This window comes from Ovis canadensis, chromosome 18 (genome assembly GCF_042477335.2).
Source record: "Ovis canadensis isolate MfBH-ARS-UI-01 breed Bighorn chromosome 18, ARS-UI_OviCan_v2, whole genome shotgun sequence".
NCBI classification, from domain to species: Eukaryota; Metazoa; Chordata; class Mammalia; order Artiodactyla; family Bovidae; genus Ovis; species Ovis canadensis.
Genome location: NC_091262.1, coordinates 49,991,179 through 50,009,643, shown reverse-complemented (window position 1 = coordinate 50,009,643; position 18,465 = coordinate 49,991,179). Strand labels below are relative to the sequence as shown.

Here is an 18,465-nt window from a genome sequence, read left to right as displayed (position 1 = left end):
GATGGATTCTTTACCACTGAGCCATCTGGGAAGCCTCCCAATCATAGTAACTGATGTCTATTTTCTCACTGTGATCCAGGTACTCTTCTAAGCACATGGATGTAATAGTTCACTTAACTCACACAGCAGAATTACATTTATAAATGTAAAAATACTATACATTTATAGTATATTCCCATTGCACAGATGAGGAAGCTGAGCCCAGAAACCTTGGGTAACTTGCTCAAGCCTAAGATATGTTGGAATTATGATTCAAGGCCAGGAAATGTGGTCTCAAGAATCTGCTATCTTAACAATGAGGCAACAGAATCCATATTGATGCCTTTCCGTCAGGCGGCAGCCATCAGGGTGAGCCGACATGGGCGCCTACAAGTACATCCAGGAGCTGTGGAGGAAGAAGCAGTCGGACGTGATGCGCTTCCTGCTGCGGGTGCGCTGCTGGCAGTACCGCCAGCTCTCGGCGCTGCACCGCGCCCCGCGCCCCACCCGGCCCGACAAGGCGCGCAGGCTGGGCTACAAGGCCAAACAAGGCTATGTCATATACCGGATCCGTGTGCGCCGCGGGGGCCGCAAACACCCAGTTCCTAAAGGTGCCACCTACGGCAAGCCTGTGCACCATGGTGTCAACCAGCTCAAGTTCGCTCGAAGCCTGCAGTCGGTTGCGGAGGAGCGCGCTGGCCGCCACTGTGGGGCCCTGAGGGTCCTGAATTCCTACTGGGTTGGTGAAGATTCTACGTACAAATTCTTCGAGGTTATCCTCATTGATCCATTCCATAAAGCTATCAGGAGAAACCCTGACACCCAGTGGATCACCAGACCAGTTCACAAGCACCGGGAGATGCGGGGGCTGACGTCCGCAGGCAGAAAGAGCCGCGGCCTGGGCAAAGGCCACAAGTTCCACCACACTATCGGTGGCTCTCGCCGAGCAGCGTGGAGAAGGCGCAATACTCTCCAGCTCCACCGCTACCGCTAATATATGTGATGTCTGTAAAGTTCTTACCTAATAAACAATTTAGGACGTTCTTGTCTGCTTAAAAGTGTTTTTTAATTTGTTTGTAAAACTAGTTGTGTGCAGATTGCTTCATTGAATGCATTGTCAAATTATGAAAGTGCAATAATGTTTGAGACTTATTGAAGTTACTTACACATATAAAGTGTATATGAAGTGATGGTGTATCTTGTTTTTAATAAGGGAAATGCCTTTGTTTTTGCTTTATTAGGGAGTTGTGTCTGTGTTTAAAGTACTGTTTGGTACAATAGGTGTAAAATTGTGTAAAAGAGGAGTGCAGAAACTTAACCCTGTAGATTTGTTGATGCATGTGGTGAGACCTGCGGCTTTATTGGGGTGATGCAATGCTCTGCAGTTTTATGGAGTTTGGCAGGGACGTTTTCAGTTGGATTTTCATTGGTAATGTAAAGGGTGTCCTGATCCTTTCTCGTGATCATATGCAGAAAAATAACGAAATTTTTGACTAGGGCCCACTTTTAGGCTTAATCTAATACTACATTTGTGTAACTGCTGCTTCGGAAAAGCAAGTAATCCCACCATTTTTAAGAGAATTGAATAGACCTGTTGCAAGAGGGTTCTGACAAATGAATCAAATCCTGGTTTACCTAAATTAAATTGCCTTGGCCTCCCATGGTACCACTGAAGTTCATATAAAGCTCCTGATTCAGGCTTTGGGATCTGTAGAATATGGAACTTTGTGCAAAATGGTCGTATTTACACCGGTGTCAATTAAAACTGACGGAAATTGAACATTAGATAAGTGTGTGTGTAGAGGGGGTGTTAATTAGCCCTAAGGTTTGTAAGGTAATAATGTTAGGATTGGGAGCTTGGTGTTCATCAGATCCCTTTCAAGTGTAAGACGACAGGAAAAGCTTGGATCAAAAAGTTAAAATGTTTTCTCTGAAGTATTTGTGACCATCATGAACTCTAAGCCACATTAGGGGATGGGGAAAATTGGGGTGGTTATATTTAAAAGTGTCATTGCTAAGTGTAATCTATTTAGGGTCAAGTCACTCCATTCTTAAAAGGCTATTGAGAAAACTCATCGTTGGTGTCAGTGCAAGTTCAGCTGGCTTCCAACTTCATGTTGTCTACAGTTCCCATCCCTGCTGAAACCAGCCTCACAGTTCCAGACTTGCTGGGCCACCAGCTGTGGTTGCCCTTACCACCTCATTCTGCTTGTTCCATCACGTCTCCCTGTAGACTAGGCTTCTGTTTCCCAAGGTGGATTTGAGTGTAGGAAATACAGAAGAGGAATTACCCCTCTTCTGGCTGGCTATCTTCATAAATAGTTTGATTTTGAAATTTAATCGCTGGTTTTCTTGAACCAATTTTTTTTCTTCAAGGGTCTTTAAAAAGGCCCACTTAAGTGATTTCCAGAAGACAGGCTTGCAAAACCTTTTAAGAGCCAAATTTGTTCCAACTCAAAAAAATCTGAAACCATATTATTTTGTATGTAGAGGTTGTTCAACTACATAATAACAGAATAAATGTCTATTAAACAAAACAAAAACAAAAACAAAAACAGAAACAAAAACAAAAAACAAAAAAAGAATCCATATTGATGTTATGACTTTATAAGCCAAAGCCCTAGCCCTCTTTGCACTCACTGACTTTGCAGTCTTAAGCAGTTACTATTCACTACAAGTAAGACGAGATCACCAGACTGGAATCCTCAGTGGTGTGACATCACTCTATGCAAAGGACCACATGTGCATCTGGAAGTAATACAGACTCTTACTACACAGTGCAGTCTGATTGGCTTTGCTGGATTAAATAAATGAGTACAATTTGTACTTGGAACCAGCTTCCCTTTTTCTGATCCCTTGGCCTGAGCACTCTGGATAGTCTGTGTGCTTTTGTCTTATCTCACTCTGGTGATTGGGGGATGTGAAGGTCTGTTCCCTGTGGTATCACTGAGTTTCCAGGGCTTTCACAGGCTTCGAGTAGCAAAAGTCCAAGAGTCCTTGCCCTCCTCTTGTGGTTTTGTCTCATCAGATAAATATGTTCACTGCTCTGCTACTTCTGACCACCTAGGCCGTGATGAGTAGCATATTTCACCTTTGGACATAAACATGCAATATTTGCTCTGCTTTAGTGAGAGTACCGTCAAACCAGAATTTTAAAAGTTTTGCTTTGAAGTTCAATGTCTCTTTGAGTTTATTTCACCAACTTTTTTCTTTTATGTTCATTGAGTTCTAAGTAGAATGGAATTGCGTTTTCAATGAAACAAAGACAATTTATTGGGACTGATGAATAGAAACCGTCCCTTGTGTTCCATTCTGCATTTCCCAGGTGGATCTCCTAAAAAAATACTGGTAAATGACTGGGCAATTGGATGTGAGGGTTGTGGTGTCTATAGGCTTTCAGATTTATGTACCCTAAACATTCTCATCCATCACAGAGTCAACTACCCCCAGGGCAAGTTGATGCAGCACACAGTAGCTGGTTATTATCTCTGATCTTTAGATCATAATTACTCCGGAACAAATTAAAGAATACCTAGGAGCTCAGGCCTTCTCTGATGTTTATAGCTTCAGCATAAGAAAATCTAAGGGAAAAAAAGTTAAATTTGATCTGAACCTAAGGGAAAGAGAAAAGCTTGTATTTCTAATTAAATTGCTGAGTTGGTTTCCAATCAATACACACCTGAAAAAGATTTGAAACAAAAGAAAATTAATATTTGCTTTGGTCTTGCTAGCTCCTTTTTCTTTCTTTTTCTTTTTTTTTTTTGTTATGAGTTTAAAGCAAAAGGAAGAGTCTCATTTAGATGATACACAGTGTCAGGGATAATAATGAATTTGCCTGCAATCAGAAATGTCTCACCTATTGACTTAGTGGATGCAAAATCATACCTGGTCGTGTAGCAATTCTTTCTGTATCACTCCATATAACTGAACACGAGTAAGTTAAATTCTGTATATATGTATATAGCCACAGGAAACATCACAAATTAAAATGAGGAAGCAGGTCGTTCGCTATGGGTTTCTAAAAGGTGGAAAGATTAATTCCATAGATAGTATATCTGAAAACCAGTAGTGTTCAGAATATTTCTTTACGGAAAAAATATGAATATATTTTTCAGAAGATATTCTAAAATGTATAAAAGAAACTGCAGGTTCCTTGAAAATAAATGTTCGTTCTATGATTTTAACTCCTACCATTTTCCCCTTTGGGGCCACTTCTGGGCACCTTGTGTGAGTCAAGATGCTGAGACACACAGTTTCAGTTATTCTTGACATTCTGATTGCAACTGAATATTTCAGGTTCAGATGATGAGAAAGGTTTCTACAAGGCAGGTTTGCAACTGGGTACATATCAAGACTCTGGTTACACAGAAAAGAAGAGGCAACATTGCTCTATCACAGTAGTGGGCCCATTCAAAGTGGTCTTAAAATGGGGTCTGCTTTAAGATTTTCTGCTTTTCGATTTTATATTGTCTTGAGTATAAATGACAACTTCACTGGAGATTTGAGGAATGCACCTGCCAGTCTGAGGCCCCATTGAGAACATTTTGAAATTGACAGTTTTTCTTTGTTGTTTTTAGCTACTACTGATCTAGAATTTGGAGAAGGCAATGGCAACCCACTCCTGTACTCTTGCCTGGAAAATCCCATGGACAGAGGAGCCTGGTAGGCTGCAGTCCATGGGGTTGCAAAGAGATAGACGTGACTGAGCGAGTTTACTTTCCATTTTCACTTTCCACGTTCATGCATTGGAGAAGAAATGGCAACCCACTCCAGTGCTCTTGCCTGGAGAATCCCAGGGACAGTGGAACCTGGTGGGCTGTTGTCTATGGGGTCGCACAGAGTCGGACACGACTGAAGTGACGCAGCAGCAGCAGCAGCAGATCTAGACTTTATTTTTCATTCATACATTGTGAAACTTCAAAACAGAAGCAGAGGGCATATTATGATGAACTCATGGGTACCTGCCACTCAGCTCTTCATTTTGCCAATGGAATTGGATCTGGCATTGTCTGTCTTGTGTTACACTGGTTTAGAGAATACAGAAGTTCTTTGGACTCTCTCTTCCTATCGAATAGCCCTGAAAGAGGTGAAGGCATTACCACTGCTGAGTTCCTTCTTTGTAGCTATCCAGCTCTTAATGCCTGTCATCTTCTATCCTAATGCAGTCATTTCCAGATGTTTCATTTTTCAGAGTACCTTTTTTTTCTTTTCTTTTTGGCACAACTCTTTTTTTGTCTCATGCCTATTTAGAGTTCACATGTGCATTGGGAGCAGTCATGAGGTCAGGTGTGTCCCTGGGCACGGCTAAGAAAACCAGGGCACCAGACACATGCACAAGCTCCTTTCCAGAGATACCTGCGACATGGAGTGAGGCAGAGGGAGAACTTGAAGATGGAAATTGCCAGGCTTAGTCTTTCGAGAGTTATTTCAATAAACTCCTTATGTATGTTAAACTAGATGCCTGCCCCTCGGGCTGAAGCTTTAAGAAAAGCAAATAGATCTCTTTCACAGAAAGATGGTGCTTTTCAGTTGGCTGCCTCTGTGCTGGGCCCTGGGGTGTAGCCAGGTGAGTTTCAGCAAGCCCTTTAAAAACCATTTCTCAGTTCACCGCAGCCTTTTGGGTCTTGTGATTGCAAGACACATTGGCTTTCCAAGCTAGATGTTTTGAGGGCTCATCTCTAAGGTGCAAGTCTTAAAAGCTGAGGTACCAGATTTGGGGTTTAAATTGCTTGCTCCTCAGGGGTTTTGAGTTCCATCCCTACTGTGGGTTGCTACGCAGAGGGCTGGATGTATAGCAAGATTCTGTCTCAGCCTCTCCTACTCATTTCGATGTGGGTTTTTTCTTATTTGTGTTATGTGCAGGAGTTGCTCAGCTAGCTTAGGGGTTTCTTTCAGAGGAAATTGTTCTGTGTGCAGCCGTAGATTTGGTGTATCTGTGGGAGGAGGTTAGTTCAGGATCCTCCCATGTTGCAAGCTCAAACCAAAAATCTCAGGTTTTCTTGTGCATCCTAAAGTTGTTGCTAAAGGTTCCTTGTCATAGTAGAAGAAATCTTTCCAGATGTCTATTTTCTTTCTGCCCAAAATGTTTTCTGCTTCTCTCTTTCTGCTGATAAGATCTGAGGTGTACCCAGTGACTTTGGAATAGCCCTTCATATAATGGAAAGTAGTTACACTCTACTCCTACTATCAAAACTACATTACAGAGTGGGAAATGGTAAAAGACATAAAAAGCAAGTTGAAAAGCCAAAATTGGTGTGTGCATCCTGTGGCTATGGATTCCCTCTACTCTGAAATGAGACCAGCTTTTAGACATCAATGATGTAAACAATGACTCACTTGAAGAGGGTTTGTCCATTTTCATAATGTTGCCTGCAGGCACAAAAAGGAGAAATAAGTAAGAATGTATAAGACTCATTCGTAAGCAAGAAAGACCAAGTCACAGGTCTTTCTTTTACAAGCATAGCAGGATGCAGTGCTCTGCTCTCTTGACCATGTAAACATCATCCCTTCAAGAGTGGTGATCATTTTTTCTCATCCCTTTTACTCCCCTTTCCCTACCTGATCCTCTCTCCAAGTGTGTTGGGGGTCCTTCAGTAATATTGCTTCAGAAGCATGTTAACAGTAGCAAACAATAGTAGCAAGATGAAGCGTCCCCCCTGCAAACTCCATTTATTATTAAATAATGCAAAGAAATAGGGCTAGTAGATATCCTCGCTTGAATTTAAGGACCACCAGCATAAAAAGGAAACTGAGTGTTGAACACATGGTAAAGCAGCAGGCTGAAGCTGAGACACTGAGAATTGTCTTTGTTCAGGCGGATAGAACACAATAGTCTCTTATAGGCTTATAAACAACTGACATTTATTTCTCACAGTTCTGGAGGCAGGAAATCTGATGTCAAGGTGCCAGCATGGTTAGGTTCTGAAAAGAACCCTCTTCTGGGTTGCAGATGACCATTTTCTCATTGTGGCCTCACATGGTGGACAGAGCAATCATCTCTTCAATGTCTTGTCTAATAAGGGCACTAATCCTATTCACAGGAGCTCCACCCTCATAACCTAATCACCTTACAAGGGCCCAACCTTCTGATACCATCGTATTGGGGATTAGGGTTTCAATATATAATTTTGGGAGGGGGGCACAAACATTCAGTCCACAACAAGAAGAGAATCAAAGAGGGTGGCTGGACATTTGGAAAAGACTCTATAATGTTGGAAAGGTGATGCAAAGTGATGTTTCTGACCTCTGGACTCAAGGGCGTTGCCAGGTCTGCAATAATATGAGTTTACACAGTTTTTTGCAAAAGTTCCTAGTCAGAGTGACAAAGTAACATAGAATATCACTGTCAACACTTTGATCTGGAGTCACAGCCAAATGTCACTGTTCTCCATTCTGCATTCTCAGATAGATCCTGTTTATTCATATGCTGATTTTGAGCTTCCTGCTGGTTCTAGCTGATACCTTTGTATCATTGTTTGAGATCCAGAAGGAACAGAGATGATTTATCCAAGACATATCTTAGCAGAATTATGTTAAATTTTTCTCAAAAATATAATAAATGCTCACTGATAAAAATGTAGACAAATGAAAAAACCATATATGGCACAAAAATCCCTCTAATTCCTACATTCAAAGGAATTCCTGTATTTATTATTACCTCTTGCTAAAAATCTCGCTGTAGAATTGATGCTTTCTAATTGTGGTGCTGGAGAAGATTCTTGAGAGTCCCTTGGAGAGCAAGGAGATCCAACCAGTCAATCCTAAAAGAAATCAACCCTGTATATTCATTGGAAGGACTGATGCTCGAGCTGAATGCCAATACTTTGGCCACCTGATGCAAAGAGCCAATTCATTGGAAGAGACCCTGATGCTGGGAAAGATTGAAGGCAAAGGAAAAGTGGGGTGGGTGGAGCAGAGGGTGAGATGTTACGTAGCTTCACTGATTCAATGGACATGAATTTGAGTGAACTCTGGCAAATAGTGGAAAACAGAAGAGGCTTGTATGCTGTAGTCCATAGGGTTGTGAAGTTAGACACAACTTAGCAACCGAAGAATAACAACAAAAACCTCAATACTCGATAAGTTAAAAAAAAGGAGTCATTTATTAATGCTCCTGGGTTTACAAGTCAGATGGGAAGCACTTCTGATTTGGACTGGGAATGGCTGATTTCAGCTGGGCTCCTTTTTGAATCTATCATTAGCTGATGGGGAAGCTGGGGGCAGCTGGGAGCTTCCCAGGGTCTGGCTGGTCTAGGATGGCCTCAGCATGAATAACTTGTCTCTGTTCCACACAGTCGCCCATCTTCCAGGAGGCTAACCCAAGTTTATTATTCCTCTTGGCAGAAGTAGCATTCTGAGAGGAAAGGGAGAAATGTTTAAGGACCCTTGAGGCCTAAGCTGGTAGCTGGCACCATGTCAACTCAGTTGAATTCTACTGGATATCAAAGGGTAAGGAAATAACCTTTAATTTTTGGTGGCAGATGCTCCAAAGACACATTGCAAAGGAAAAAGTAGAACACTGAGGCTCTTTCTACAATTAATCTACAACTCCTTGAAATTTATGTGTATACAGATGGATAAGTAAAGTAAGTAGAGAAATATTTATATGAAGATACAGATAAACTTATAAAATTCAAATCTAAAACTAGTTATAAAAATTTATATACATGAAATATATGTATAAGTAACTATGTTTTTAAATATTAATCATTACATAAATTATAATATAATATAAATGTATAATTATATAATGTCTAATACATATTACTTATAACTATAATTGTTATAAATAATATATACATAATTTATATAGCAAGATTATAGACCATATATTCTGAATTTATTTCATGCTCTACCAGAGCTATTTCTTATTTCATAAAATGTTGGAAAATATTATTCTAGTAGTACCAAATACCTAATTGTATAAATAAGCTATAATATTTTAAACTGTCTATGCTGCTAAGTCACTTCAGTCATATCTCACTCTGTGCAACCTCATAGATGGCAGCCCATCAGGCTCCCCCATCCCTGGGATTCTCCAGGCAAGAACACTGGAGTGGGTTGCCACTTCCTCCTCCAATGCATGAAAGTGAAAAGTGAAAGTGAAGTCGCTCAGCCGTGTCCGACTCTTAGTGACCCCATGGACTGCAGCCCACCAGGCTCCTCCATCCATGGGATCTTCCAGGCAAGAGTACTGCAGTGGTGTGCCATTGCCTTCTCCGGAACTATGTATGAGCCCCTTTAATTTTTTTCATTCACTTTCAAACTTTCATTCTATTTTAATTATACATTATGGTTAAAAAAAGGCAGTGAGCAATACATTCTCTTCAAAATAAAATTAAATACTTTTGTAACGGTGATAAAACACAAAAGGCAATGGTCACAAATAACTTAAAAATATAAAATATTCACTAAAGAATTCACAAGTAAACAAACGATAATAAAATCCAAGCCATAGTACATAATTCTGGGAAAGAGGGAAGGATGAATTGAAAATGTGCTTGTCTGCTTGTCTTGTATGAGAAAAGGCCTTACACAGTATCTTTGTATACAATTCTACCCTGAAGTACATTGCGTAGAGAAAGTCTCACATAGAATGCCATACAGATATACAAAAATGTCATAACGGGCTTATTAATAAAAATAACAAAGCTGGAAACATTCAAAATGCCTATCAACAAGAGAAGAGAATAACACATTACGTACAGCAGCAAAAACTAATGAACTCCACTGTAGTTTGGAGAAGAGCTCTGATACCAGGCTGCCCAAGTTCATATGGAACGTCAGCTCTTAAAATCTGCCTGACTACCGGCAACATACTTAGCCACTTCTTATCACATTTTCCATTTTCCTCATCCCAAAGACGAGAATAAATAGGATCTACCTCATTGTTTCTTGTAAACAATAATTGTAAATACATGTGAATTATTTATCATTGTCCCTCACACATAGCTCTCAAATACGGCATATCATTTCAGGAAGGGCTTTTTGTTTGCTTGTTTTGCTTTTAGTTCTTTTTTTTTTTTCCCAGATGAGGAAGAAACATATTTTGTTGTCACAAATTAAAAAATCGTTAGGTGGCATCATTTTTATCCATCTTGCCTTCAGATACAATTGTTCCCTCCTTGGAACTTTGTAGTTCCTTTCTGCCTGGAATGCTTTTCACTTTATTCATCTAGTACTTCATATATTTTCTCAAATTTCATGTTCTCAGTGAAGCCACACTGACCATGCTGTTCAGAATTGCAGACCCAATCTCCATCGCTGCTAGTTCTAATTTCCCCTACTCTGCTCAATTTTCATTCCCCATCTTATCTTCTAAAATACTGTATATTCCCTTTTTAGTTCAGCGTGGTGTTTAGCACCCGTCCATTCTCTAGAATTCAAGCTCCTTATGGCTGGAATTTTTATTTTGTTCAATGTGAATTCAGAAAACTAGAATAGTGTCTGGCACATAATAGGCACTCAAATTTTTTGTTACATGGGTGGATTTGAATTCTTAACTAAGAACTATCTGGTTGCAGTCTTGTGGAAGTCACTTAAGGCTTTGAGCCCCAGTTTCCTGCTCTGTTTTTTGGAGATGAGAGCACCTGTGTCGGAGGTTTGTTGTAATGATCCAAGGTGACACCTTGGAGGTAGTCCATACAGTTCTGACACACTTATGGGGAGCAGAAAATGTAACTTCCCCTCACTGCCCTCCCCTTCTCTTTCCTTACATCCACAGTTTCCATTAAAATTACTGAGCTGGAGAAGGAAATGGCAACCCACTCCAGTATTCTTGCCTGGAGCATCCCGTGGACAGAGGAACCTGGTGGGCTACAGAGAACCTGGTAGGCTCTCAAAGAGTCAGACACGACTGAGACTAACACTTTCACTTTTTAAATAATGTGCACTATAAAGTTAAAATCTCAAGCATGAATTAAGTGCTAAACGTACAGAGGAAGGCCATGTTATGGGTGAGGAGGGGGGAAGACAGGAGGAGTCCCAACAGGAAATCGGAAGCATAAGGGTGGAAGCTCAGGGAGTGTGGAGAGCCTGCATTCAGGTTTCGGATTGCTGATGTCCAAATGGATGCCTTGCCAGTGCTTAACTACTCTCAATTTAGTTTCACATATGAAAATTGGGGATAATAATATCTTCTTTTTGAATTTGAATGGAGAATTAAATGAGGTAATTTTTGTTATAACACCTAGAGTGTGCTGTCCCACAGAACTTGAAAAAAAAGTTAGTTGAATCTGAGGAGGCACTGAGGAAGGAAACAGAGAAATTTATAGATGCAATGAGATCCAAGACATAGATGGAGTATATTTTGGTTCTGTGAATTTTGCCTTTATATGCTTCTATAAGAATTTATGAGAATGAAAACATGGATTTTAGCCAGACAAGGCTAAAGGTTTTCATGTAAATGTCCAAAAGTATTCAGTGGACAGTGGCAAACCTTGAGAGCATTTTGAGCATGGAATTCATGAGGTGAGAACTATGCTTTAGTGAGACTGATTAACATGACAGCAAATGTGCAGGCTCCGTTGAAAGAGAAGAGACTCCAGGCAGTGAAACCAATCCCTACTGGGTGCCTGGCGCTTAACCAATATTTGCTGAATTAATTGAATATTAAAGCATGTATTTGCATTTTGTTAGGTGCACTATTCACCATTCTAATTGGTGTCTAGAGACATTATGCACGCGATAAAGCTTTGCTTACTCTTTCCATCTCTGATGCATATAATGGGAATGAAGAAAATGGACATTTCTAGTGATTCTCAGATTGACATGCTGTCTCCTCTTTGCCTCATTTGAAATGCAGCGATTGAAAGTCAAATTTAAAGGATAGAGAAGATTGCATTAAGTCATTAAATAAAATGTCCCTTGAGGCCAAAGGTATGATGGGATGTAAATAGCCACTTGTCAGCAATATGGGATTAACCACCTTAAACCTTTTCCTTTTTTTTTTTTTTTTTGCATAACAAAATGATGGGTCTTGCAAAACGGAGCAGGCTTCTGGTTTGAAGTGATCTTTTGTTGACACTTGTGTGCCCTAGTGGAGCTGGCATCCCAGTTTGTTGAGTGGGCGCTCAGCCAACTTGCGAATGGGCCTGAGCACAGGCAGCCGGTCTTTGTGACTGACGTGCATTGATTATGCAGGATGTCAGGATAGTAAAGTTGAAATGGCCGTCTGTCCGCCGCTTCTGTGCTGGCCATGGAAGGGATGGGCTGTCAGGAGTCCAGCTTTCAGCTCAATTAATTCCAAAAAATAAGAATTAGCTTCTGCAGTGAATTGCCGCAAATTAATATGCTTAGGAAATCAGAATCGGTAGTCCTCCAAAAGACAGAGCAGGGTCCTTCACTTTATGACTGTTTTTATATAAAGCAAAGGACAGACTTTATAATTTGAAAAAAGAAAAAATCACCCACTCCCACCCCCCGGTTTTGTTATTTTATAGTCTCTCTCCCTGCCGTGGGTCTGGTTCTAAGCAATAGCTGAATTTTACTCATGTTTTCTAAGACAGTAAGGAAGTCTAGGGCACTGCCATTTTAAGTCTTCTGACTTTTTTGTGTGTGCTTGCTCTGATTAAAAGAAATAATCTAAAGGCACAGAATCAAAACTTTGGCTGTTGGCATATTAAGTCAAATGTTCCAGTTCTGAAGATTCTGGAAGTGGCTCTCTAAATTTTGGGTCTCTTCAGGTTCTCTCTAAAGAGCCCAATAGACGAATCTTATTTACCCATTCCAGAATGCATGTGACGATCTCTTGGGTTTGTACTGTATTGAACTGACTCCATCAGACAGTAAACTGCTGAAGGGCATCGTCCCTTTCTCATGGACATGCCTCTAGTCACTAACATTGTCTGGCATTTGCCAGGTGCTTGGTAAATATTTTTTAAATCAATGTATGCAACTCATTAGGCAGGATCTGTTTGGAGGGGTTCTGGGGACACAGGAGAAGGCAGCATGGGGAACAGAAATGCAATTCACTCAACTCCTATAAAGCACCAGGCAAGCGCTAGGTTCTTTATACATACCTAGGTATTCCGTGCCCAGCTTTTAATTAACAGCTTAGATGTCACTGTCTTTACTCAGCAAATCTTCAAAATGATTCAGGTCTGGTTTTCTTGTCCCTCCTATATGTCCCCACCTATCTGTCAAGTCTGTTCTAATTGCTCATATATAGGCTCTGCCTCCTCACAGGACTGCAAAACCCATGAGGGTGGAACAGCATGTTCCTTGTTCACTACTGTAGCCTGAGGGCCTGTGACATTGCCTACTTCTTTAGTCTCTACCGGAGAAGGCAATGGCACCCCACTCCAGTACTCTTGCCTGGAAGATCCCACGGACGGAGGAGCCTGGTGGGCTGCAGTCCATGGGGTTGCTAAGAGTCGGACACGGCTGAGCGATTTCACTTTCACTTTTCACTTCCATGCACTGGAGAAGGAAATGGCAACCCACTCCAGTGTTCTTGCCTGGAGAATCCCAGGGACGGGGAAGCCTGGTGGGCTGCCATCTATGGGGTCGCACAGAGTCGGACACGACTGAAGTGACTTAGCAGCAGCAGTTAGTCTCTACAGTGGGTTGTTTGGTTTCGTCTATACAAGCGTTCCATGATGGAAGCATTAAAATTCAGGCAAGAAAAGTGAGGTTCATAGTTTACATGACTTACCAAAGTCAAGAAGCTTATAAGTGGCAATTGTTCTTGCTGTTTGGTTACTAAGTTGTGTCCCACTCTGTTGTAACCCCATGGACTGTAGCCCCCCAGGCTCCTCTGTCCATGGGATTTTCCAGACAAGAATACCGGAGTGGGGTGCCATTTCCTTCTCCAGGGGATCTTCCCGACCCCAGGATCGAACCCACGTCTCTTGCCTCTCCTGCACTGGCAGGAGGATGCCTTACCACGGAGCCATCTGGGAAGGCCTATAAATGGCAGATCCCGAACTGAATCCAGATGTAGCCCAGTCTACATTATTTCAACTATTCAACACTGCTCTGCTACTTTATGACAGTGATGGCTTTGTGCCTAGAGCATGTGAAATGTTCATGCAAAGAGAAAAATGTTGCTAGAGATGATGTGCTCAGGGAAGCCCACAGATCTGCCGCCTGAGATACAGAAGCTTGCAATCTTATGTTGACCATTCCTAATATAGTAATGTTGCTCCCGTCCCTTGCAACTGCATCTCCTTAGCTTTATGTTTGTTTTCAATATTTCATTTATAAAAGTAAACTCAATGCCTGGACATCTGGGTATATAGGCAAACAATAAGATATCATACATTTCAATTTCAACATAAGCCGGAGGGACTCTCTATCAAATCAGGCAAAAAGCCTGACTGGAAAGAAGGGATAAAATTTTATCAAGAGAATATATTAAAAAACAGATGGAATTGGGAAATAGGTACAAGAACAAATCATACACGCAGTACCTCTGCTGCCCCTAACTATATTGTTTAAGCGTAGACTACAGATTCCTAAAGCCAATCTAAGGACAAAATAAAAGAAAAGTGGACAAACATCCTCAGGGTAACTTTAAGTTAGTCCGTTAAGTCTTTTCCTAGTGCTCCCTGTTGCGCAGTCAGAGTCCTGGGAGACAAGAAACAAAGTTTCAGAATTTGTTTACAAGCCTAATAGGAAGAGAAGATAGAGAAACAGGGAGGGAGAAAGAATGGCTTCAGGCTAATGTTACTCAGAGCTACTATCTTTACTAAGGTGGAAGAAAAGGTAACAAAGAAAGTTTGAATTTATGTCTTCTGCATATCAGCCATGACACTCTTTGAAAAACCTTCAAAGATATTTCAAATGCCTCCATTTGTTATCATCTTGGAATAAACATGGCTGAAAACAAATTGTGCTTTCAGACTTTGTCCTGTTAATGCTCAAAAAGGGGTCCAGATTGATGAGTTCTTTTCTTTAATATCTTGTAAAGCACATTTATTTTTTAAACCTCTGCCTTGTACATTACTATAACTTGAGAAGAAATTTAAGATTATTTAGCCCAACATTTCACTTCAAAGATCAGAGGTTTAAACATTTGACAACACTAAGCAACTCTTCCAACCATGCCCTGCTCTCCCTGATCTCTAAAAGAAGTTATAGATTTAGTGTTGGTTTTATGACAGAGATACCACCTTTACCTGACTGGTAGTTCTCCCCAGAGGGTCAAAGTTCACAAGATGTTGGTCAGCCTTCAGCTTCCCTTGGGTTATGTCAACTCCAAGTTTTCTTGACCTCTTAAGCCAAGTTGAGGTGGTATTACTTGGGCAATACTATAGAGTTCCATGCCCCAATTTATAATAGCAAGTATCTATCTCACTGCTTCTCAGGTGGCTCAGTGATAAAGAATTCACTTGCCAAGCAGGAGAATTGGATTCGATCCCTGGGTTGGGGAGATCCCTTGAAGAAGGCAATGGCAACCCACTCCAGTAATGTTGCCTGGAGAATTCCATGGCCGGAGGAGCCTGGAGTTGGGGGTGGGTTACAGTCCACGGGGTCACAAAAGAGTCAGACATGACTGAGTGACTAGACAACACAAAATCTATTTCTCTGTCTACAAGAATTAGTGGGGCATAGTCGGAATAGGCACAAGGAGGCACATATAGGGAAAGAGAAATATAAAAATGCATAGTTTTCACTACATTCATGTAAAAGAGGGGCATGGGTAGGGGCATATGGGGATTCTCTGTACTAGCTTTTCAATCATTTGTAAATTAAGCTAAAAAAATAAAGCATATTTCATAAACAAGTAAGTAAATAAGTAGTAAAGGCTACAATCTGCAGGTTTTTTGCTGCCTACATTTTCCCTGGTCCCTTACATATTTTATTCTAGGTCCAAAGCTGCTTAGCTAACTGAAATCCCAAGTTGATACCTACAGGTAGAAAAAAACCTGTTAGTTCTCTTATAGACTAAATAGAAACCTCAATCCCTAGTGCTTAGAGCTACCTTTAGGTAATATTTTGGCAAAAAAGAAAAGGAAAGAAACTAACAACAAAAAATGGTAGGGTCTTGTTTGAGTAACATAGTCTCTGAATATTTCTACCTTAAATCTTGTAGGTAGCATAGATTCCCTGAGGCCAGCATTTATAGTGATTCTTTTACTCTCTGAGGTTTCCAAGTAGAATGAATTTTATGTGCAATTATGGAGAAGAAAATTATATAGGGATCACACTTTGTTGTTATCATCATGATTATGAACCAAAAAAACCTAAAATTTGTTTGCATCCTAACCAGAAATAAATAAATAAATAAAGCTACTAGGAACAGGGAGTCTGATTTAGAAGGAGAATGACAAAAAAATCGTTGTTGTGTTATTTTATGTTCAGAAAATGAATACATCGCTGCTTAATGTTATGGAGCAATATAAACCAGCTTCGGCTATTTCTCTTGAGGAAAGCGATGAACTGGTTGAAAGTAAAAGGGATGCAAAATAAATAGCACAGCTAACTGACATGCAGTCCCCTCAGTCGTGTGCCTGTGGATTATGTGCATCAGAGATGTTTTATTTTGTTAGTATGTACCAATACATTATTCAGAAATATTATGAGCTCATATTCAGAACTATACTTCTAAAAGAAATCTGCAATGAGAGCAAGAACCCATAGCATATTAAATTTATAGGATGTGGAGAAGTTAATAAATCATTATTTATTAAGGCTAGATTTCCCCCTTTTTTTGACACAGCGATATATGCATGCAACTAAATATTGTAAACCCAATATTTGGGTGCATGTGGACGAAAGTAAAAATATTCAGCTATTAATAAAAATTATTTCCTAAGGCATATATATTCATGTGGGGGATTAGTTCAGTCTGAGCTCTATTCTTTTAAAAAGAACATTAAAAGGCAAACTCCTTGCTGCTCAAGTCACCTTCCTCCAGCTCCCTACTTTGCCTCTCTCAGCTGGAAAACTACCTCAATTCTCTCCTCTATTTGGGGTGACAAGACCTCCTGATCCTGTGACTTAAATGAAAAGCTGGAAAGGTTCTTATTTCCTCTCGTACAGAGTCAGCCATTTTGAACACATTTGTATTCACAGTGCTGTCCTCAGTCAGACCAGACTGCATTCCACACGCCGAGTCTCTGATGCTAGAATCAGGGACTGGGCGTGCAGCCGGTCCTGGTGCAGCTGAGTTACCTTCACATCCATCTCTCCTGCAATCTGTAGCCGGAGGACACGCCTGGGGACCTGGGCACTGTGCTTTGTGCAGGCTCTCCCCCCTTGCATTTCCTTACAGATGTGAGCAAAGGAGAATACAAAATGGGGCATTTTGACTACATTAATAAATGCAGCCATGAATGTTGTGAGTGGTACATAGTAAACGAAAAACAACCGAAATCAGCCTTGGCTAATTACGTAAGGAATGTGGGTAAATCTCCTTCCTCCCTCTCTTCCCAAATTCTACTTTCTCTCTGTGTTCTTAAGAAAGGCATTTGAATTCAGGTTCCCTGTATGGCGATGGTGATTGCCCACACATAATCTAATTTTTTACCACATAAATATAGTTTTCCAAGAGTGCGTGCATGTACGTGTTTGCATAAAATGACTCATAAACTACCAAAAATCCCAGAAGAAGTGGAAGTGAGTATATATGCATCCTCCAAAGGAAAAATGATTCTGATGTTATTTACAGTGCAGAGACCTTTTCATAGACTATAGACTGTAGGTTATATTTTTCTTAGGGAAAGATGTTAGGGATTGAAATACTACACTCCTGCAGCATTATTGTGAAGCTGTGAATCTCTGAGAGAGGTGGTATAAAGTGATGCTTAAAGGAACAAACTCTTGAACCACACTGCCTGCTTGAACTCTAGCTATACCACACCCCAGTTTTGCAGCACCAGCAAAATTTCATAACCTTCCTGTGTTGAAGTTTCCTGTCCTGTAAAACGGGAATCTTCACAGTCCCTAACTCATAGAACCACTATGAGTTCCCCTGAACTCCAGAGGGAGTTAAATGAATTTCAATGAGAAACCTGCTTAGAATAGTGTCAGGCCCATAGTAAGGACTGAGTAAGCAATGGTGACTGTTACTCCTTTGGGGGACAGAAAAATGGTCAGATTCACCTCCGCCTCTACTCTCACAGTAATAGATCTCAGCATCACCATTTCACCATCTAGGGGAAAATAGTGGCAAGTTTATCCCAGATTCTTGGGAATATGCAGATGTAACCATGTGGTCCTTGACTTCAAGGAAATTAGAATATGATGGAAAATAAGGTTTCCAGATACTAATGTGGCAAATGTTTGGAGGATCCCCCAAACCAGGTGAATATTGAAATAGGGATAAAACTCTCACAAATCTCTCTGGGAAAATGGCACCAGAGCTTTAAAATTATGAAAGTCAGAGCAGAAAATTACCTAACTGTGAATGAGTATTAGTATCTGCATGACTTGTTTTCAGGTCTTTCTTATTTTGCAATAACCCTTCTTCATTCTGCTGGAGAAAACACTGTTTCCCTTAATAGGCGTTAAACCAACCACTAATTCCTCCGGTTTCCTGAT

General features: G+C 40.6%; 1 protein-coding gene across 1 annotated transcript; it reads left to right on the top strand.

Moving 5' to 3' along the window:
• Positions 1–326: 326 nt before the first annotated feature.
• On the top strand, positions 327–1,037 carry LOC138423709 (large ribosomal subunit protein eL15-like). The gene has a single exon (XM_069559975.1). It carries the CDS (start codon positions 359–361, stop codon positions 971–973), a length of 615 nt encoding a protein of 204 aa, XP_069416076.1. The 5' UTR covers positions 327–358; the 3' UTR covers positions 974–1,037.
• Positions 1,038–18,465: the final 17,428 nt, after the last annotated feature.

Excerpts from the sequence above, each read along its gene's own strand:
- LOC138423709 (XM_069559975.1), top strand. The coding sequence starts at position 359 with ATGGGCGCCTACAAGTACATCCAGGAGCTGTGGAGGAAGAAGCAGTCG.